The sequence below is a fragment of the Hyperolius riggenbachi genome, chromosome 10 (assembly GCF_040937935.1).
Source record: "Hyperolius riggenbachi isolate aHypRig1 chromosome 10, aHypRig1.pri, whole genome shotgun sequence".
Classification (NCBI taxonomy): domain Eukaryota; kingdom Metazoa; phylum Chordata; class Amphibia; order Anura; family Hyperoliidae; genus Hyperolius; species Hyperolius riggenbachi.
This window is the reverse complement of record NC_090655.1, coordinates 284391769-284414266: the sequence shown is the minus strand read 5'-3', so window position 1 is coordinate 284414266 and position 22498 is coordinate 284391769. Positions and strand designations below refer to the sequence as shown.

The 22498-nt window shown below is 46.1% G+C and overlaps 1 protein-coding gene and 1 pseudogene across 1 annotated transcript; both read left to right on the top strand.

Moving 5' to 3' along the window:
* LOC137535546 (zinc finger protein 208-like) overlaps positions 1-22498 on the top strand; it is a 274048-nt pseudogene that overhangs the window by 159332 nt on the left and 92218 nt on the right.
* On the top strand, positions 7804-21176 carry LOC137535889 (uncharacterized). Its single transcript, XM_068257765.1, has 7 exons — positions 7804-7881; positions 12390-12518; positions 12817-12895; positions 13358-13455; positions 13563-13794; positions 21006-21061; positions 21159-21176. The coding sequence occupies exons 1-7, from the start codon at positions 7804-7806 to the stop codon at positions 21174-21176; spliced, it is 690 nt and encodes a 229-aa protein (XP_068113866.1).

Here is a 22498-nt window from a genome sequence, read left to right as displayed (position 1 = left end):
TGTTCAGAGATGTTTGTGAATAGAAAGTAGACCACAATCTGACTAATAGTTAACACAGTTACATTGCTTGGCCAAACAATTGAAGTTAAGTAACAATGAAAGAGACCTCTCAAGAGGCGAGTATATTTGCTGAATAATTGGACCTCTGAATGCAATCTCTAAGGCTTGTAGATTTTAGAAATTAACCATTGTTTAGACCAAAACACTTGGCGACATAGCAAATAAAGTGTGGACACCTGCATCCCTAACCTTTGGACAAAGTACAAGTTGGGAAAAACACATTTGAGTGCATGAACGCTCTTATTTAAAAGAAATATATATATATATATAAGGTTATGGCGTTTTATATGTATGCCTTATGAATAGAAATGTATCATACAAAGAGTAATTCAGATATTTTATGATTAAGTCTCATATATTAGTTACAATCAATTCAATAATGATATGGAAATGCTATATGTTTTACCCGTGTTGCATGTTAGACAATAATGTTAATGGTTAGAGATATAAAACTCTGCTAACGAGCGCAATATTTTATAAAGGAGAGGTCCATGGTGGTTTTAAATATGCCACTATGATTTTTGTCTTTAGTTTTTCCAAATATCACCTTAAAAATGTGATTAGTTAGCCAACAGCACCTCCAGAGGGTGAAATCCAGTATTACACTTGGGTTAAAGATTAGTTACAGGAGACTCCCATTGATCACTCCCACTGCCCAGTGATAGGCTGGAAGATTTGATCTCCTGGGCAGGATCATAGATAGTGATGAGTTTAAGAAGAGAGGGGGCATTCAATGAGGGATCAGCAGCAGATCTGAGCAGACCAGAGCATAAGGGATCCATGCCATCTGAATGATCGCAAGCAGCCACGCCTAAAGGAACACGCCCCAGAGGCCATCTTGGTAACTATTAATAACCAATTTTTTTTAGTCATATGGCTTATCACAGCACAGATATCTGAACTTTTGATTTATTGACAATTGTCTTTCTTAGTTTATAGTCATATATAGCCAAAGGGAGTGGGTTCTTCCAGTGCACAGGAATTGCCCATTCCGTATATTTGATAAAACCCATTCAGTGGGTATATTTTTCTTTAGATTAACACAATCAATAGTTCAAGAATCGCTGGCTGTGAATTCCATAACTTGTTTTGGATAAAAGCTAGATTCAATCTACCTTCCCTAAATATTTATATTTTAGTATTTTGCCGCAGTATGTGCAGGCCACACGTAGCAAAGTTTAGGATGACTTAATAAGATATTTCCTTCCAAATTTATATATATCTGTTACCCGCTTGATTTGTGTAGTAACACAGGCCAGCGGAGGTTAAAGTGTAGACAGAAGTAAAATTCCTGTCATTTATAGTTGATTACATATTAATTGTGGGGCAACGCCCAGTCGTTATATCCACTGAGTCATCCTAAATTTGTCATATTGAATGGTATAGCTGACATCAGCCATTTTATTTTGGATAGCGCACTTTCGATTTTGACTGCGCAATTTTGATTTTTGATAGCGCCATTTTGATTTTAATAGCAGCCATTTTGATTTTGATAGCAGCCATTTTGTTTCTGGTCAATTCAGCCATTTTGTCTCCAGGAATCCTGTGGTAAATTGGGTAACATGGCCGGTGGCCATATTTGATGAGTCATAGCTCTGCACTGTATTTGAATTGACTGCTAAATGGTTTAAGCCTTTTGTTTTTGGTAAATGAGTATAATAACATTTTGATGTTTTACTGAAATTGTATTATCCAGCTCATTATAAGAATAACTTTACGAGTTTTGTTTTAAATCAAAAGTGCAATTTTATATTGTTTTGATATTGTAATATTTATTTGATATTAAATTGATATTTTTACAAATTGATCTACGTTTATTTACATGTTTAAACCAGTACTGTAAAACCTCGAATAACGAACTCATACAGTTAGGCGTGTGTTTGTATTTTTAGCTCCTCCCATTTTTTTTCCCAGGAGCATTACATTTACATTTTGAGTTTATATTTATTTTTAACGATTTGTGCAAACATTGACAAAACGCCCGACAATACTTGTTATATATTGGGCAGAGCAGAGGTCGGGGTGGACATACTTGTTATATATTGGGCAGAGCAGAGGTCGGGGTGGACATACTTGTTATATATTGGGCAGAGCAGAGGTCGGGGTGGACATACTTGTTATATATTGGGCAGACCAGAGGTCGGGGTGGACATAATTGTTATATATCGGGCAGAGCAGAGGTCGGGGTGGACATACTTGTTATATATTGGGCAGAGCAGAGGTCGAGGTGGACATACTTGTTATATATTGGGCAGAGCAGAGGTCGAGGTGGACATACTTGTTATATATTGGGCAGAGCAGAGGTCAGGGTGGACATACTTGTTATATATTGGGCAGAGCAGAGGTCGGGGTGGTCATACTTGTTATATATTGGGCAGAGCAGAGGTCGGGGTGGACATACTTGTTATATATTGGGCAGAGCAGAGGTCGAGGTGGACATACTTGTTATATATTGGGCAGAGCAGAGGTCAGGGTGGACATACTTGTTATATATTGGGCAGAGCAGAGGTCGAGGTGGACATACTTGTTATATATTGGGCAGAGCAGAGGTCGGGGTGGACATACTTGTTATATATTGGGCAGAGCAGAGGTCGGGGTGGACATACTTGTTATATATTGGGCAGAGCAGAGGTCGAGGTGGACATACTTGTTATATATTGGGCAGAGCAGAGGTCAGGGTGGACATACTTGTTATATATTGGGCAGAGCAGAGGTCGAGGTGGACATACTTGTTACATATTGGGCAGAGCAGAGGTCGGGGTGGACATACTTGTTATATATTGGGCAGAGCAGAGGTCAGGGTGGACATACTTGTTATATATTGGGCAGAGCAGAGGTCGAGGTGGACATACTTGTTATATATTGGGCAGAGCAGAGGTCGGGGTGGACATACTTGTTATATATTGGGCAGAGCAGAGGTCGGGGTGGACATACTTGTTATATATTGGGCAGAGCAGAGGTCGAGGTGGACATACTTGTTATATATTGGGCAGAGCAGAGGTCGGGGTGGACATACTTTTTATATATTGGGCAGAGCAGAGGTCGGGGTGGACATACTTGTTATATATTGGGCAGAGCAGAGGTCGGGGTGGACATACTTGTTATAAATTGGGCAGAGCAGAGGTCGGGGTGGACATACTTGTTATATATTGGGCAGAGCAGAGGTCGGGGTGGACATACTTGTTATATATTGGGCAGAGCAGAGGTCGGGGTGGACATACTTGTTATAAATTGGGCAGAGCAGAGGTCGGGGTGGACATACTTGTTATATATCGGGCAGAGCAGAGGTCGGGGTGGACATACTTTTTATATATTGGGCAGAGCAGAGGTTGGGGTGGACATACTTGTTTTATATTGGGCAGGGCAGAGGTCGGGGTGGACATACTTGTTATATACTGGGCAGAGCAGAGGTCGGGTGGACATACTTGTTTTATATTGGGCAGGGCAGAGGTCGGGGTGGACATACTTGTTATGTATTGGGCAGAGCAGAGGTCGGGGTGGACATACTTTGTTACAGAGGAGGTCATAGTACACCTGTCACTATCCTGATCATCCCCCTTTGAAGTAATCGCCATACCAGAGACTTTTATATAACTGCTTTAGGCCACATTCACATTATCAAATCAACTGGTATTGTTTAACAGAAAACAAATATGGCAGCCTCCATATCATCCTAATCCTAAATTACACTAGCGCTTCCAGGTCCCCCAGCACTTCCATTATGCTCCAGTTTATAATGTCCCCCTCCCCAGTAATGCCATTTCTTTTACAATATAGCCATGTCCCCCTTGTGTCCCCAGCATTGCCATTATCCTCCAGTATGTAATGTCCCCCACCCCAGTAATGCCATTTCTCCCCAGTATTGCCATGTCCCCCTGTGTCCTCCAGCATTGCCATTATCCTCCAGTATGTAATGTCCCCCACCCCAGTAATGCCATTTCTCCCCAGTATAGCCATGTCCTCCCTGTGTCCCCAGCATTGCCTTTATCCTCCAGTATGTAATGTCCCCCACCCCAGTAATACCATTTCTTTCCCAGTATAGCCATGTTCCCCCTGTGTCCCCCAGCATTGCCATTATCCTCCAGTATGTAATGTCCCCCACCCCAGTAATACCATTTCTTTCCCAGTATAGCCATGTTCCCCCTGTGTCCCCCAGCATTGCCATTATCCTCCAGTATGTAATGTCCCCCACCCCAGTAATACCATTTCTTTCCCAGTATAGCCATGTTCCCCCTGTGTCCCCCAGCATTGCCATTATCCTCCAGTATGTAATGACCCCCACCCCAGTAATGCCATTTCTCCCTAGTATAGCCATGTCCCCCTGTGTCCCCCAGCATTGCCATTATCCTCCAGTACGTAATGTCCCCACCCCAGTAATGCCATTTCTCCCTAGTATAGCCATGTCCCCCTGTGTCCCCAGCATTGCCATTATCCTCCAGTATGTAATGCCCCCCACCCCAGTAATGTCATTTCTTTCCCAGTATATCCATGTCCCCCCTGTGTCCCCCAGCATTGCCAGTATCCTCCAGTATATAATGCCCCCCACCCCAGTAATGCCATTTCTGTCCCAGTATAGCCATGCCCACACTCCAGTATTACTCCCTTCCCCCACCTCTATGCAGAGTAGTAATAGGAAGGATTACATTGGTGGTTTATAGCTAGCTGTTACAGTGTGCTCCAGTCCTCTGCTCCCATTAACCTCAGTCTCTGCCTCTCCTCTTATCCTCATCCATCTGCCACTACCAGCACTGCTGTAACATCACAGGAATGGTAACAGTGGGAGGGGGATGTGAGGAGAGAAGGCCAGCTGGAGAGGAGGCAGAGAGAGGACGGGACTGCAGCACGCTGTGAGTATAGTGCACAGGTACAGTGATGTGAAAAACTATTCTGCAGCACCCAAGATCGCTTCAGCTTGAGTTGACGAACAGATGGCCGGACATTCTCCTTTAGGATTTTTTGGTAGACAGTAGAATTCATGGTTCCATCTATCACAGCAAGCCTTCCAGGTCCTGAAGCAGCAAAACAACCCCAGACCATCACACTACCACCACCATATTTTACTGTTGGTATGATGTTCTTTTGCTGAAATGCTGTGTTACTTCTACGCCAGATGTAACGGGACACGCACCTTCCAAAAAGTTCAACTTTTGTCTTGTCGGTCCACAAGGTATTTTCCCAAAAGTCTTGGCAATCATTTAGATGTTTTTTAGCAAAATTGAGAAGAGCCTTAATGTTCTTTTTGCTTACAAGTGGTTTGCGCCTTGGATATCTGCCGTGCAGACCGTTTTTGCCCAGTCTCTTTCTTATGGTGGCGTCGTGAACACTGACCTTAATTGAGGCGAGACCTGCAGTTCTTAAGTTGTTGTCCTGGGGTCTTTTGTGGCCTCTCGGATGAGTTTTCTCTGCGCTCTTGGGGTAATTTTGGTCGGCCGGCCACTCCTGGGAAGGTTCATCACTGTTCCATGTTTTTGCCATTTGTGGATAATGGCTCTCACTGTGGTTCGCTGGAGTCCCAAAGCTTTAGAAGTGGCTTTATAACCTTTACCAGACTGATAGATCTCAATCATATTTGTTCTCATTTGTTCCTGAATTTCTTTGGATCTTGGCATGATGTCTAGCTTTTGAGGTGCTTTTGGTCTGCTTCTCTGTGTCAGATAGCTCCTATATAAGTGATTTCTTGACTGAAACAGGTGTGGCAGTAATCAGGCCTGGGGGTGACTACAGAAATTGAACTCAGGTGTGATAAACCACAGTTAAGTTATTTTTTAACAAGGGGGGCAATCACTTTTTCACACAGGGCCATGTAGATTTGGTGTTTTTTCCTCACTAAATAATAAAAACCAGCATTTAAAACTGCATTTTGTGTTCAATTATGTTATCTTTGACTAATAGTTAACAGTTTTTGATGAGCAGAAACATTTAAGTGTGACAAACATGCAAAAGAATAAGAAATCAGGAAGGGGGCAAATAGTTTTTCACATCACTGTAGCTATACACCAGCTTATTATGCTTTCCTGCAATACTCTGCATGGCCCCACCACCCACAAGTGACAGCAATGGGGGTTGCAGGGGGGAGGGGGGATCCTGTATCGATAGTTTCACCACTGACAAATGTACAGCCTAAATTATCTTCCCCTTTTTATTTATCAAAAGGCAGCAGCTTCCTGTGCAGGGAGTGCAGAATTATTAGGCAAGTTGTATTTTTGAGGAATAATTTTATTATTGAACAACAACCATGTTCTCAATGAACCCAAAAAACTCATTAATATCAAAGCTGAATATTTTTGAAAGTAGTTTTTAGTTTGCTTTTAGTTTTAGCTATTTTAGGGGGATATCTGTGTGTGCAGGTGACTATTACTGTGCATAATTATTAGGCAACTTAACAAAAAACAAATATATTCCGATTTCAATTATTTATTTTTACCAGTAAAACCAATATAACATCTCAACATTCACAAATATACATTTCTGACATTCAAAAACAAAAACAAATCAGTGACCAATATAGCCACCTTTCTTTACAAGGACACTCAAAAGCCTGCCATCCATGGATTCTCTCAGTGTTTTGATCTGTTCACCATCAACATTGCGTGCAGCAGCAACCGCAGCCTCCCAGACACTGTTCAGAGAGGTGTACTTTTTTCCCTCCTTGTAAATAAATCTCACATTTTATGATGGACCACAGGTTCACAATGGGGTTAGATCAGGTGAACAAGGAGGCCATGTCATTAGTTTTTCTTCTTTTATACCCTTTCTTGCCAGCCACGCTGTGGAGTACTTGGACGCGTGTGATGGAGCATTGTCCTGCATGAAAATCATGTTTTTCTTGAAGGATGTAGACTTCTTCCTCTACCACTGCTTGAAGAAGGTGTCTTCCAGAAACTGGCAGTAGGACTGGGAGTTGAGCTTGACTCCATCCTCAACCTGAAAAGTCCCCACAAGCTCATCTTTGATGATACCAGCCCAAACCAGTACTCCACCTCCACCTTGCTGGCGACTGAGTTGGACTGGAGCTCTCTGCCCTTTACCAATCCCGCCACGGGCCCATCCATCTGGCCCATCAAGACTCACTCTCATTTCATCAGTCCATAAAACCTTCAGATATTTCTTGGCCCAGTCTTGACGTTTCAGCTTGTGTGTCTTGTTCAGTGGTGGTCGTCTTTCAGCCTTTCTTACCTTGGCCATGTCTCTGAGTATTCCATACCTTGTGCTTTTGGGCACTCCAGTGATGTTGCAGCTCTGAAAAATGGCCAAACTGGTGGCAAGTGGCATCTTGGCAGCTGCACGCTTGACTTTTCTCAGTTCATGGGCAGTTATTTTGCGCCTTGGTTTTTCCACACGCTTCTTGCGACCCTGTTGACTATTTTGAATGAAACGCTTGATTGTTCGATGATCACGCTTCAGAAGCTTTGCAATTTTAAGAGTGCTGCATCCCTCTGCAAGATATCTCACTATTTTTTACTTTTCTGAGCCTGTCAAGTCCTTCTTTTGACCCATTTTGCCAAAGGAAAGGAAGTTGCCTAATAATTATGCACACCTGATATAGGGTGTTGATGTCATTAGACCACACCCCTTCTCATTACAGAGATGCACATCATCAAATATGCTTAATTGGTAGTAGGCTTTCGAGCCTATACAGCTTGGAGTTAGACAATATGCATAAAGAGGATGATGTGGTCAAAATACTCATTTGCCTAATAATTCTGCACTCCCTGTACAGATCACATAACCGCATTACTGAGGATGGATGAGGACCAGAGTCACATGACCGAGAGGATATTCAACCTCACCCTGGAGATCATCTGCCTGCTGACTGGAGAGGTAATGAGGATTCTGGGAGGTCACATGACATCACTCTTATCTCTAGTAATATAACACAGGTGACTGGAGAGGTGAGGGGGATTCTGGGAGGTCACATGACATCACTCTTATCTCTAGTAATATAACACACAGGTGACCGGAGAAGTGAGGAGGATTCTGGGAGGTCACATGACGTAACTCTTATCTCTAGTAATAAAATACATAGCAGTTCTGGGCTGAGGTGGGGAAGGCACTAGCCCCTGAGGGCGCACCCATGCCCCCTCCCTTCGAGTGCCCCCTTGCCTGGCTGATGCAGAGTCACAAGCAGAGGTTGTAGTGCTAATCCTCATCGCTCCAGGAACTCAGCCACATCACAGGCTTGCAGTAACTTATCTCTGTCTCCCTCTAGAGGCTTTTCTCATTATTTTCATTACCATTATTATTATTACCGTATTTACTCGAGTATAAGCCGAATTTTTGGGACAAAATAGTTGGCCCAAAGGTGGGGGCCTCGGCTTGTACTTGAGCCCTAATAAAAACAGAGTGCCCCTGTCTTATACCCTGAGTGCCCCCTTTGCCAAATGCCGGGCAGAATTGTGCTGACAGAATCTCAGCTCAGTGAGCTGATGTGTGAGATGTCCCGCCCCTCTCCCCCTCCCCCGCTCAGTTTTCAAGCATCCCCCCAGCAGAGCAGAGTAGCAAAGTAGTAGTTTATCTGCAGCGGTTCCGCCCCCCTCCGGCACACACAGGATCTATTAGCAGAGTGTATGGAGGAAGCTATCACTCACTGCTCCTCCCCGTTAGGATTCCCCTGCTTGCCTGTTCACTGCGCCTCGCCACTAGAGGGCATCATAGATGTTAGCCGGTGACAGGCAAGCAGGGGAATCCTAACGGCGAGGGAATATGACTGGGGGGAGGGGGTTCCAGGCTACTATGGATCTCATGGCTGGAGCAGCAGAGGAGTCAGTGGACCTGTGTCAAGCTACATGCACAGCTTGCTGATACGCATTATAATGATGCTGACATGCTGCTGTAACAATGTATTCAAAATAAGAAAGATGTCATCAATGGAGTGTGTGTAACTGAAGCACTGATTTACCAATGTGAAGCCCAACCAAACCTGAAACTGAAGAAGCAAAGTCTACAGCCTATTATGTTGATTAGTGTTAATGAGAAATATTACCTTTCACTTTTCAGCTTGGGGTTGAGTTGAATTGTAGTTGTTCCTCTCTGCCTGGGGTATATGGAGAGTCGGGGAGGGGAGATGGTGGGCACACGTCACCTCACTGGTCACACAAGGTGGTGCTGATGAATTTCAGCTGGCTGGGCTAACAGGGAGTACAGTGGAGAGTATTTACAGCTTCTGTATTTCTTTCCCCCGGCTTATGCTCGGGTCAATCCTTTCCCTGCTTTTTTAGGTAAAGTTGGAGGGTCGGCTTATACTCGAGTATATACAGTACTTAATTTGTATGTTTTTGGGGTATGGGAGGAAACTGGAATGCCCGGAGGAAACCCACACAGACACGGGGAGAACATACAAACTCCGTGCAGAAAGTGCCCTGGCTGAGAACCAAACCGGGACCCAGCGCTGCAAGACAAGAGCGCTAACCAGGACTCCACCATACTCACTAGAGAGAGATAAGTAGAGGTGCTGTGAGCCTGACACGGCTGAGTTCCTGGAGCGGTGAGGTGAGTAGGCAGCACTACAGGCTCTGCTCACAACTCTGCATGTGGGCGGAGCTGCTCAGTTTAAGGTGTGGCCTAATACTGGGTGGGGGGGGGAGTGATCTGGCTATCTAACATGGGAAGTGGGGCAGCCTTATACTGGGGCACATCTGGCTATCTATACTGGGGAGGGGGGCACAGTGGCTTAATGGTTAACACTGTTGCCTTGCAGCACTGGGTCCCTGGTTTGAATCCCAGCCAGGTCATCATATGCAAGGTGTTTTTATGTTCTCCCTGTGTCTGTGTGGGTTTCCTCCGGGTACTCCAGTTTCCCCCGGGTACTCCAGTTTCCTCCGACGTCCCAAAAACATACAGATTAATTAATTGGCTTCTCCCTAAAATTGGCCCTAGACTATGATATATATATATACACTGCACAATACATACATAGACATAGGATTCTGGTAGGGATTAGAGTGTGATCTCCTCCAAGGGACAGTTAGTGACAAGCATATATATACTCTGTAAAGTGCTGCAGAAGATGTCAGCATTATATAAATACAAATAATAACTAATACTGGGCACAGTTTAGGGGACACTGAAAATCTGGGACACACAATGGTTACACTGGTAAGCTGGAAGACACTATGGGAATGCTGGGACACACTTTATGGAACAGTGGGAAGCTGGGCCACACTGTGAGGGACAATAGGAAGCTGAGACACACTATGGGGGACAATAGGAAGCTGGGGCACACTATAGGGGACACTAGGAAGCTGGGGCACACTATAGGGGACACTGGGAAGCTGGGACACACTGTGAGGGACAATAGGGAGCTGGGACACACTATGGGGGACACTAGGAAGCAGGGACACACTATGGGGGACACTAGGAAGCAGGGACACACTATGGGGGACACTAGGAAGCTGGGCCACACTGTGAGGGACAATAGGGAGCTGGGGCACACTATGGGGGACACTAGGAAGCTGGGGCACACTATGGGGGATGCAGGGAAGCTGGGGCACACTATGGGGGATGCTGGGAAGCTGGGGCACACTATGGGGGACACTAAAAGCTGGAACACACTATGGGGGGCACTAGGAGGCTAGCACACAGTATGGGGACACTAGAATGCTGCTTGGTGCATTTATGTCCTGGAAAGGATGGGTGGGGGTATTAATCTCCAATGTGTGAATGTTCTCTGATACACCGAGGAATGTCTCACTAGAAAAGCCAAAAAGCCCCCCCCCCCCCCCCCCCCCGCCCCTCTCTGCTGCTGCTTCCCTCAGCTGATCTGATTATATAACTTGAGGAGGTGGGTTGCTCAATACTGGGGGCACATCTGGCTATATAACATGGGGAGGGGCTGCCTAATACTGGGGCTGATCTGGCTATATAACATGGGGAGGGGCTGCCTAATACTGGGGCTGATCTGGCTATATAACATGGGGAGGGGCTGCCTAATACTGGGCATGATCTGGCTATATAACATGGGAAGGGGCTGCCTAATACTGGGGCTGATCTGGCTATATAACATGGGGAGGGGCTGCCTAATACTGGGGATGATCTGGCTATATAACATGGGAAGGGGCTGCCTAATACTGGGGCTGATCTGGCTATATAACATGGGGAGGGGCTGCCTAATACTGGGGATGATCTGGCTATATAACATGGGGAGGGGCTGCCTAATACTGGGGCTGATCTGGCTATATAACATGGGGGAGGGTCTGTCTAATACTGGGGCTGATCTGGCTATATAACATGGGAAGGGGCTGCCTAATACTGGGGCTGATCTGGCTATATAACATGGGGAGGGGCTGCCTAATACTGGGGCTGATCTGGCTGTATAGCATGGGGAGCGGCTGCCTAATACTGGGGCTGATCTGGCTGTATAGCATGGGGAGCGGCTGCCTAATACTGAGGCTGATCTGGCTATATAATTGGGGGAGGGGCTGCCTAATACTGGGGCTGATCTGGCTATATAACTTGGGGAGCGGCTGCCTAATACTGAGGCTGATCTGGCTATATAACTGGGGGAGGGGCTGCCTAATACTGGGGGCTGATCTGGCTATATAACATGGGGAGGGGCTGCCTAATAATGGGGGCTGATCTGGCTGTATAACATGGGGAGGGGCTGCCTAATACTGGGGGCTGATCTGGCTATATAACATGGGGAGGGGCTGCCTAATACTGGGGGCTGATCTGGCTGTATAACATGGGGAGGGGCTGCCTAATACTGGGGGCTGATCTGGCTATATAACATGGGGGAGGGGCTGCCTAATACTGGGGGCTGATCTGGCTGTATAACATGGGGAGGGGCTGCCTAATACTGGGGGCTGATCTGGCTATATAACTGGGGGAGGGGCTGCCTAATACTGGGGGCTGATCTGGCTGTATAACATGGGGAGGGGCTGCCTTATACTGGGGCTGATCTGGCTATATAACTGGTGCATGCTGGGAAATGTAGAGCGATTAATGACTACTTCTCCCAGCATGCAGCAGTGGTCAGGAACACACTGGACTCTTGGCCACTTTAAACTGCGGCTACGCTGCAATGATATCTGCAAGATGGACGCCTTCATAGAGACAAAGGAGACCCCACAAAGAGACATAATGCATAACCTCCCTTGGGGGAAGGTTCGTTTGTTTTTTTCTTATGTTTTTTTTTTTTTTTGGAAATGAGGTTTCCTGTAATACAGGGGCTGCATCTGCTACCTACACTGGGAGGCACAACTAGAGGGAGCACTTTGGACTCCCTGCCTCTAGTGCTGGGGAACCTTGTCCTGGCCCTGCACACAGCTGACTGGAGAGGTGAGGGGGATTCTGAGAGATCATGTAACATTATGGTTGATGTTTCCATACAGAGTTTTGCTCCAGTAAAGTCTGGTGATCATGTGACCATCACGGTGCCCCCACCTCACTTCCTGATATCTGAGGGACACAACAAGATTCTGGAAATCACCAGGAAGATGATGGAGCTGCTGACAGGAGAGGTGAGTGGTGCTGGGAATTATGGGACATTATCCAGTAACAGCAGGGGGGGGGGTGTCTGGGTGTTAACTGTATCATTGTGTATGTCAGGTTCCTATAAGGCAGTGATGGCTAACCTTGGCACTCCAGCTGTGGTGGAACTACAAGTCCCATGAGGCATTGCAATACACTGACAGCTCTAAGCATACATAGGGGAGTCAGAGGCATGATGGGATTTGTAGTTTTGTCGCAGCTGGAGTGCCAAGGTTAGCCATCACTGCTATAAGGTGTCAGGATGTCACTGTCTATTTCTCAATGCAGGAGCAGCAGTATATAGAAGGACACAAGGACCTCTACAAGGACGCCATGATGGAGAATCAGCCGCCCCTCACATCACCGGGTAAGAGGAGACTTTCATGTCTTGTGCAGGAGAGAGCAGACCTAGATCCCCTCCATCATTTGATAAACACATGGAGACAATGTACAGGTGAAAGTCCATTTATTTCTGTGATTCTACTTAAAAGATGAATCTAATGTATGAAATAGGAACCCTTTGCTGGTGTTTTGGATTTATTTGGATGAATTAGCTGATTAGAGTCTGACACTTTGAGCCGAGAATATTGAACAGTTTCTCAATATTCTAATGGTCTGAGATTTAGATTTTAGGGGTTTCATAAGCTGTAAGCTATAATAATCAAAATTTATAACAAAGGCTTGAAATATATTGCTTTGTGTGTAATGAGTCTATTGCATATATTAGTCTCACCTTTTAAGTTGAATTACTAAAATAAATGGCGTTTTGCATGAAATTCTAATTTGTTTGAGTTTCACCTGTATTCAGTCAATGTGGTGTTTCCTGCAGATGGATCCAGTAACAGAAACCCACCAGAGAGATGTACAGGTCCTCTTTACTCCCAGGATTGTCAACAGGAAGATCACACCATCCCCCACCATTATCAGGTAGGTGGGACTGAGGGTCCCGGAGACCCCAAACCATGAGACATTCTTTCTTCCTGTGCTATTTTCTGTGTTCACATTTTACATTATCTCTCACTTTGTGCACTTAGGGTGGAGAACTTGTACATGAAAGTGCTGTGGTTAAAGAGGAAGAGGAGACGTATGTGAGGAGTGATCAGCAGCCTATGGAGGAGGGTGACATGATGAGGACAAGTAAAGAAAAAGAAGAGACGTATGTGAGGAGTGATCAGCAGTCTTTGGAGCAGGGTGACCTGATGAGGGCAAGTAAAGAGGAAGAAGAAGAGACGTATGTGAGGAGTGATCAGCAGTCTATGGAGGAGGGTGACATGATGAGGACAAGTAAAGAGGAAGAAGAAGAGACGTATGTGAGGAGTGATCAGCAGTCTATGGAGGAGGGAGACATGATGAGGACAAGTAAAGAGGAAGAAGAAGAGACATATGTGAGGAGTGATCAGCAGTCTTTGGAGGGGGGTGACATGATGAGGACAAGTAAAGAGGAAGAAGAGAAGACATATGTGAGGAGTGATCAGCAGTCTATGGAGGAGGGTGACATGATGAGGACAAGTAAAGAGGAAGACGAAGAGACGTATGTGAGGAGTGATCAGCAGTCTATGGAGGAGGGTGACATGATGAGGACAAGTAAAGAGGAAGAAGAAGAGACGTATGTGAGGAGTGATCAGCAGTCTATGGAGGAGGGTGACATGATGAGGACAAGTAAAGAGGAAGAAGAGAAGACATATGTGAGGAGTGATCAGCAGTCTATGGAGGAGGGTGACATGATGAGGACAAGTAAAGAGGAAGACGAAGAGACGTATGTGAGGAGTGATCAGCAGTCTATGGAGGAGGGTGACATGATGAGGACAAGTAAAGAGGAAGACGAAGAGACATATGTGAGGAGTGATCAGCAGTCTATGGAGGAGGGTGACATGATGAGGACATACAAAGAGGAAGAAGAAGAGACGTATGTGAGGAGTGATCAGCAGTCTATAGGGAAGGGTGGCATGATGAGGAGAAGTAAAGAGGAAGACAATGTTACAGAGGGCAGAACAGGTTAGTAATCAGCAGTAATATAGAATAAATGTGTATCTGTATTGCTGTTATGTCACTGCTCACAGACTGACCATATCGGGTTATGCTTTGTGCTCATGTTAGATTTTTGCCATCTATAACTATCATTCATGAATATATATGGTGACAGTTTGCTAACAATAGCAGTACAGACACCCTGGGGAAGGGAAAGGTCTCTTTATTCTCTCACACTGGGCTGCCCTCTTCTCCTCTGACACTTTAGCAGGGGACGCTTGCTACTGTCAGCAGCACTGATTACCTAATAAAGTGTTACGTTTCTGCTAATCAGTTCCACTGATGATGCCCATATGTCATTGTTCAGCCACCTTTGTGTTATCCCTGGTTGCTTAGCAACCAAAAGATGAAGAAAGAGCTCCCATAGGGCATTAATCCTCTTTATTCATAAGTTGCACTAAAGGCTCATACACACGTCAAATTTTTCCAAACGACCGGTCAGTTGGACGTCAAATCGGGTGTGTGTACAGACGGTCGTTCAGCTAATAAAGCTGGTTTCGACGGATCCGCTTGGTGGATTGGTCAAAACCAGCGTTATCAGCTGAATGACCGACTGTACACACGCCTGATTTGCCGTCCAAATGACCGGTCGTTTGGAAAAATCTGTGTGTATGAGCCGTTACACAGGTTTCAAAAGAAACCCACGTGTCCAGAGCCGCCACGTCTGCTGCCTCCGCCCCGAGGTCTGGCCGGGACCTGGGATTGCCATGGTGTCTCTGGGGTGTGGCTCTGGGAGGTGTGGGAGAAGCAAGAAGCACTGTGCGTCAGTGTTATGTCACTACTGGTTTCGGCAATACCACGCCTTCTTCAGGTGACGTAGTGGCTGTTGGGCGCTGGTTATGTAGTTTCTGTCTGAGACTACTTAGCATAAGGGGCGGGGAGATGCCAGCGTGCTGTTAAGGTGGAAGTTAGCGTACTGTAATAAAAACGCTGGCAGCCCTTTCCACACTTACAGATATAAAACCAATTGGGAATGGCTATTACTTAAAAACATATGAATAAATATAAATAACTGAATAAGATTATTAAACAGAAATGAATCAGAAAACCATCAAATAATTAAGCTGAAATTAATCATAATAATACAAATAATCATAACATAATAATAATCATAAAAACATTCCGCCCATGCTATTACACCACTCTGCAATGCTAAGGAGGGTTATAAAAATACCTCTGCCCATAAAGCTGTCAGTGGGCGCATGGGCTCAAAGTGACATCGGGCTGTCATTGAAATGTTGGCAGTAATTGGGCTATAATGTATGTGTGCGGCCACGCCCAGGACATGATGCGCTAATTAGGGCTATAGAATCTAGTTACTTCCCGATCAGCATAGTGTCCTAGTGTGCTATAGCGCTCTGCATTCAGGCTGCAAACTTATACAGGAATGGATAAATGCAGAGCTAGTAATATTGATAATATGATACAATAGATGAGTAATAAAGGTGTGGTGCTATGGTACCTGCCTGGTAGCCCGTGCAGCAACTGCCCTACTGTGTGTACCGTATCTGCAACCAGGGAGGCTGTCTATGGGGAACTGCCCTCATCTCAGCTCTCCCTGTGTGTCCCGTATCTGCAACCAGGGAGGCTGTCTATGGGGAACTGCCCTCATCTCAGCTCTCCCTGTGTGTCCCGTATCTGCAACCAGGGAGGCTGTCTATGGGGAATTACCCTCATCTCAGCTCTCCGTGTGTGTCCCGTATCTGCAACCAGGGAGGCTATCTATGGGGAATTGCCCTCATCTCAGCTCTCCCTGTGTGTCCCGTATCTGCAACCAGGGAGGCTGTCTATGGGGAATTACCCTCATCTCAGCTCTCCCTGTGTGTCCCGTATCTGCAACCAGGGAGGCTATCTATGGGGAATTACCCTTATCTCAGCTCTCCCTGTGTGTCCCGTATCTGCAACCAGGGAGGCTGTCTATGGGGAACTGCCCTCATCTCAGCTCTCCCTGTGTGTCCCGTATCTGCAACCAGGGAGGCTGTCTATGGGGAACTGCCCTCATCTCAGCTCTCCCTGTGTGTCCCGTATCTGCAACCAGGGAGGCTGTCTATGGGGAATTACCCTCATCTCAGCTCTCCCTGTGTGTCCCGTATCTGCAACCAGGGAGGCTATCTATGGGGAATTGCCCTCATCTCAGCTCTCCCTGTGTGTCCCGTATCTGCAATCAGGGAGGCTGTCTATGGGGAATTACCCTCATCTCAGCTCTCTCGATCCTTTCGAATCACAAATCTAGCGAATCCTGCACATAAGAATTGTGCAATCATGGTATAGTTGCCTGCAGTATAGGTACCCAGGCATAGGTGCCCACAGTATAGATAGCAAGGTAAAGGTGCCTTCAGTATAGCTAGCTAAGTATAGATGACTTCAGTATAACTAGCAAGATATGGGTGCCTTCAGCATAGGTAGCTGGGTATAAGTGCCTTCAGCATAGGTAGCAGGGTATATGTGCCTTCAGCATAGGTAGCTGGGTATAAGTGCCTTCAGTATAGGTAGCAGGGTATATGTGCCTTCAGTATAGGTAGCTGGGTATAAGTGCCTTCAGCATAGGTAGCTGGGTATATGTGCCTTCAGCATAGGTAGCTGGGTATAAGTGCCTTCAGTATAGGTAGCTGGGTATAAGTGCCTTCAGTATAGGTAGCTGGGTATAAGTGCCTTCAGTATAGGAAGCTAGTTATGTGTGCATTCAGTATTGGTAGCAGGGTAAAGATGCCTTCAGTATAGCTAGCAAGATGGAAATGGCAGCGCTTCCAAACAGACGCTGCACCTGAATTGACTATCTGCACAGGTATGCAGAGCTCAAATAACGGGCAGGTTACACACCTTGCATTCAAAACAGGTACAGTAAAGGGGGGCGCTAGCTTCAGCATAAGTTGTGCCCAAATTATCCCTAATAGACTCTCCTACGGCAGTGACGTGCCCCCACAGGAGAGAAACTAACCACTAATCTAGCAGTGAAACATATCAAAAAGTGAAGCATGTTCAAACATTTTTCACTGTTTTTGGACATTTTTTTGGGGACATTTTTCACTGTTTGAACATGCTTCACTTTTTGATATGTTTCACTGCTAGATTAGTGGTTAGTTTCTCTCCTATGGGGCACGTCACCGCCGTAGGAGAGTCTATTAGGGATCATTTGTGCACAAATTATGCTGAAGCTAACGCCCCCCTTTACTGTACCTGTTTTGAATGCAAGGTGTGTAACCTGCCCGTTAGTCGAGCTCTGCATACTTGTGCAGGTAGTCAATTCAGGTGCAGCGTCTGTTTGGAAGCGCTGCCATTTCCTTCTGCTGTACAAAACTTAAGTATACTTCAGGCTAGCTGCCTCCAGGGGTGTCAGCTTGCATTCAAATTTTAGAATTTAGATTAGTATTAGCACATAATTTGTATCTGATTTGTATTCAAGGTGTGTATTTAGCCCCAAGGGGCTGGGCATATCTCTGGAGCTTTCACTTCACTTGCAGCCTGTGAGCGCTGCCCATTGCTTGCTAGCTAGCAAGATGTGGGTGCCTTCAGTATAGGTAGCAAGGTGTATATAAGCCTCAGTATAGGTAGCAGGGTATATGTGCCTTCAGTATAGGTAGCAAGGTGTATATAAGCCTCAGTATAGGTAGCAGGGTATATGTGCCTTTGGTATAGGTAGCAAGATTATATGTGCCTTCAGTATGGGAAGATAGGTATAGGAACCTTCAGTATAGCTAGCTAAGTATAGATGCCTTCGGTATAGCTAGCAAGATATCAGTATATGTGCCTTCAGTATAGGTTGCAAGCTATAGGAACCTCAGTATAGGTTGCAAGGTGTAGGTGTAGGAGCCTCAGTATAGGTAGCAGGGTATATGTGCCTTCAGTATAGGTAGCAGGGTATATGTGCCTTCAGTATAGGTAGCATGGTATATGTGCCTTCAGTATAGGTAGCAGGGTATATGTGCCTTCAGTATAGGTAGCAGGGTATATTTGCCTTCAGTATAGGTAGCAGGGTATATGTACCTTCAGTATAGGTAGCAGGGTATATGTACCTTCAGTATAGGTAGCAGGGTATATGTGCCTTCAGTATAGGTAGCAGGGTATACAGTATGTGCCTTCAGTATAGGTAGCAGGGTATATGTGCCTTCAGTATAGGTAGCGGGGTATATGTACCTTCAGTATAGGTAGCAGGGTATATGTGCCTTCAGTATAGGTAGCAGGGTATATTTGCCTTCAGTATAGGTAGCAGGGTATATTTGCCTTCAGTATAGGTAGCAGGGTATATGTACCTTCAGTATAGGTAGCAGGGTATATGTACCTTCAGTATAGGTAGCAGTGTATATGTGCCTTCAGTATAGGTAGCATGGTATACAGTATGTGCCTTCAGTATAGGTAGCAGGGTATATGTGCCTTCAGTATAGGTAGCAGGGTATATGTACCTTCAGTATAGGTAGCAGGGTATATGTGCCTTCAGTATAGGTAGCCCCGTGCCCCCTCCCCCGTGGCCTCCTCCACTCACCTACTCTACATAAATAAGTACCCGCTCACCTCCGACGTGGAGCGCAGAGTGGCAGACCTCTTCCCTTACTTCCCTGTTCCTCCTAGTGGCCAGACTGGCTTTTACTGATGACGCGTTAGTAAAAGCAAGTTACTTGGGGGAACATGGAAGTAAGCGTGAGGTCTGCAGCTCCGAGCTCCGGTCTGAATAGGTGGGCGGGTACTTTAGCTATGCGGGGGTTGAGTGGAGGAGGCATGGGGGAGACGGAGGAGGACAAGCGGCGGATGCACGAGGACGCAGCATCGGGATTCGGCGAGCGGTAAATGGCGTCGGGATTCGAATCCTGAATATTTCCCAATATTCGATTGTCATTTATCCCCCTCTGTCATGCCATTGCCGGGGTTTTGTCATTTATCCCCCTCTGTCATGCCACTGCCGGGGTTTTGTCATTTATCCCCCTCTGTCATGCCACTGCCGGGGTTTTGTCATTTATCCCCCTCTGTCATGCCATTGCCGGGGTTTTGTCATTTATCCCCCTCTGTCATGCCACTGCCGGGGTTTTGTCATTTATCCCCCTCTGTCATGCCACTGCCGGGGTTTTGTCATTTATCCCCCTCTGTCATGCCATTGCCGGGGTTTTGTCATTTATCCCCCTCTGTCATGCCACTGCCGGGGTTTTGTCATTTATCCCCCTCTGTCATGCCACTGCCGGGGTTTTTGTCATTTATCCCCGTCTGTCATGCCACTGCTGGGGTTTTTGTCATTTATCCCCCTCTGTCATGCCACTGCCGGGGTTTTGTCATTTATCCCCCTCTGTCATGCCACTGCCGGGGTTTTTGTCATTTATCCCCCTCTGTCATGCCACTGCCGGGGTTTTGTCATTTATCCGCCTCTGTCATTCCACTGCCGGGGTTTTGTCATTTGTCCCCCACTGTCATGCCACTGCCGGGGTTTTGTCATTTATCCCCCTCTGTCATGCCACTGCCGGGGTTTTGTCATTTATCCCCCTCTGTCATGCCACTGCCGGGGTTTTGTCATTTATCCCCCTCTGTCATGCCACTGCCGGGGTTTTGTCATTTATCCCCCTCTGTCATGCCATTGCCGGGGTTTTGTCATTTATCCCCCTCTGTCATGCCACTGCTGGGGTTTTGTCATTTATCCCCCTCTGTCATGCCACTGCTGGGGTTTTGTCATTTATCCCCCTCTGTCATGCCACTGCCGGGGTTTTGTCATTTATCCCCCTCTGTCATGCCACTGCCGGGGTTTTTGTCATTTATCCCCCTCTGTCATGCCACTGCCGGGGTTTTGTCATTTACCCCCCTCTGTCATGCCACTGCCGGGGTTTTTGTCATTTATCCCCCTCTGTCATGCCACTGCCGGGGTTTTGTCATTTATCCCCCTCTGTCATGCCACTGCCGGGGTTTTGTCATTTATCCCCCTCTGTCATGTTACTGCCGGGGTTTTGTCATTTATCCCCCTCTGTCATGCCACTGCCGGGGTTTTGTCTCTGTCACGCCACTGCCGGGGTTTTGTCATTTATCCCCCTCTGTCATGCCACTGCCGGGGTTTTTGTCATTTATCCCCCTCTGTCATGCCACTGCCGGGGTTTTGTCATTTATCCCCCTCTGTCATGCCACTGCCGGGGTTTTGTCATTTATCCCCCTCTGTCATGCCACTGCCGGGGTTTTTGAATAGTTTTGGCACCTTTTCAAAGGAAATTGTGGCAGTAAATAGGCCCTGAAGGTTTTTGAAGTTCACCTGCCAGTAAAGTCAGTGGGGTCCCCCGCGAACATTCGGTTTGTGGACATTTGTGGAAGCGTTTGTGAATAGTCCCTGAATGTTCATTCGCGATGTTTGTCCATCAGTAGTTTGGAGATGTATGCTGTGCCCATCGCAGTGACAGAAATCAGACGTAGCACAGATAGCCATGACAAGGACAGGAAGTCACAGCACATGTTACATCACATCCGCTGTCCTCCTTTTACTCCAGCTCACATTTACACATTGCCCAGCAAGCTCATAGTAAACCAGACCGCCCAGGAGTGTGTAAGGGGCTACAAAGGGCCAAAAAGCTCTCTTACTAAAATGTTATGCTAAACAGGAATGTGTCTTCTCAAAACAGAAGGTATTTGTGATTATTCAGGTTGCTGTGAGCATTTGAGGCATCCCACAATGCACCACTGCTAAATGTGCAAATCACTCCTTTGTTGTCCCAGAAAGCTAAAACAAGCTAAGACATCACTGCATTTCAGCAGTTCTGGGTGTGTGTTTAGATTTCAGGGACAACAAAGAGACAATATGCATACTTAGCAGTGATGCATTGTGGGAGACATCATATGCTCACTCCAACCTGAATTACCACAAATATCTTCTGTTTTGAGAAGGCAAATTTTTGTTCCAGCTCAAATGTGACCCAGCCTAAGTGTGAACCTACCTGTGTGATGTGATGACTAAAAAATAATAAGATTTTCTTTAAAGGGAGTAGAATGCCTGGTAGTCACACAGGAGGCGTATAAGGGGGCTCTCACACAGGCACAGAGGAGGTACTATTTAATAAATGTGATTGCTACTATTCAGACAGTCTTTCGTGTCTGCTTTATGGAGGTAAGTCCACCACTTCCTCCCAGCAAATTTTAAAGTTTTTATCCGCTTTTATCCTGCTGGCGCCTCTGTTCTCCTATTGTGACATGTCATGTTTGTTATAATGGTGCAGAGGGGGGGGGGGGGGCGCAGTGAATTCTGATCACACCCTTTCCCCACCCCCACTGATCTGTCCAATTGGAGCTGCAGTGTGAATCAGTTTAGTTCCTCATTGGATTGCAGGATGGGAGGAGAGGTACGGCTATACTGTATCTATAGGAGTATATATGTGTTTCTTGCTATAAGTACATATAGGTCTGTTGTCACAGAAGTAACACATTGCTGCCATTGTCTCATCAAGCTCTACAATTTACTGCTTTCCATGTATGGCCAATGCTTTATGCGTAGAGAGGTCAATGAGATGCAAATAACTCAGTACCTGTATGCAAATATCACGCAAATTGTATGCAGCTAATCACATTTTTCAGGAAGTTCATTTCATTGCCCAAATTCCAAGATACAATGTGCATGCAAGGCAAAGTTACGTGATTGGCTGCCTGGAATGAGCACAACCTTCTGCAGTTCTCTGTCAGGCTGATAACTAGCGATGGTCAGTGACATGCCAGTAACTCTGAGATGGTGAATATGATAGTCTAATTATATGTAGAGATACACAGATGCTGCATCTGCCCCATTTCCAATCTGCATTATCTTTGCATCAACTTGGAATTATCAGCAGCTCACTGACCATCTCTAATGATAATTGCTCCTCCCCTCAGAATTCTCTAACAGGAAGTGATGATGTTTCTCTATTTGCAGGGCGGAGTCCCGGCATCAGGAACCTCTCAGAGACTCTTCTCTCTGTATCCACAGACTGTACAACGGATGATGATGTCACTGGAC

Coding starts and splice junctions, on each gene's coding strand:
- LOC137535889 (XM_068257765.1), top strand. CDS start 7,804: ATGGATGAGGACCAGAGTCACATGACCGAGAGGATATTCAACCTCACC. Junction 12,519..12,816: donor TGGAGCTGCTGACAGGAGAG/GTGAGTGGTGCT, acceptor TTCTCAATGCAG/GAGCAGCAGTATATAGAAGG. Junction 13,456..13,562: donor CCATCCCCCACCATTATCAG/GTAGGTGGGACT, acceptor TTGTGCACTTAG/GGTGGAGAACTTGTACATGA.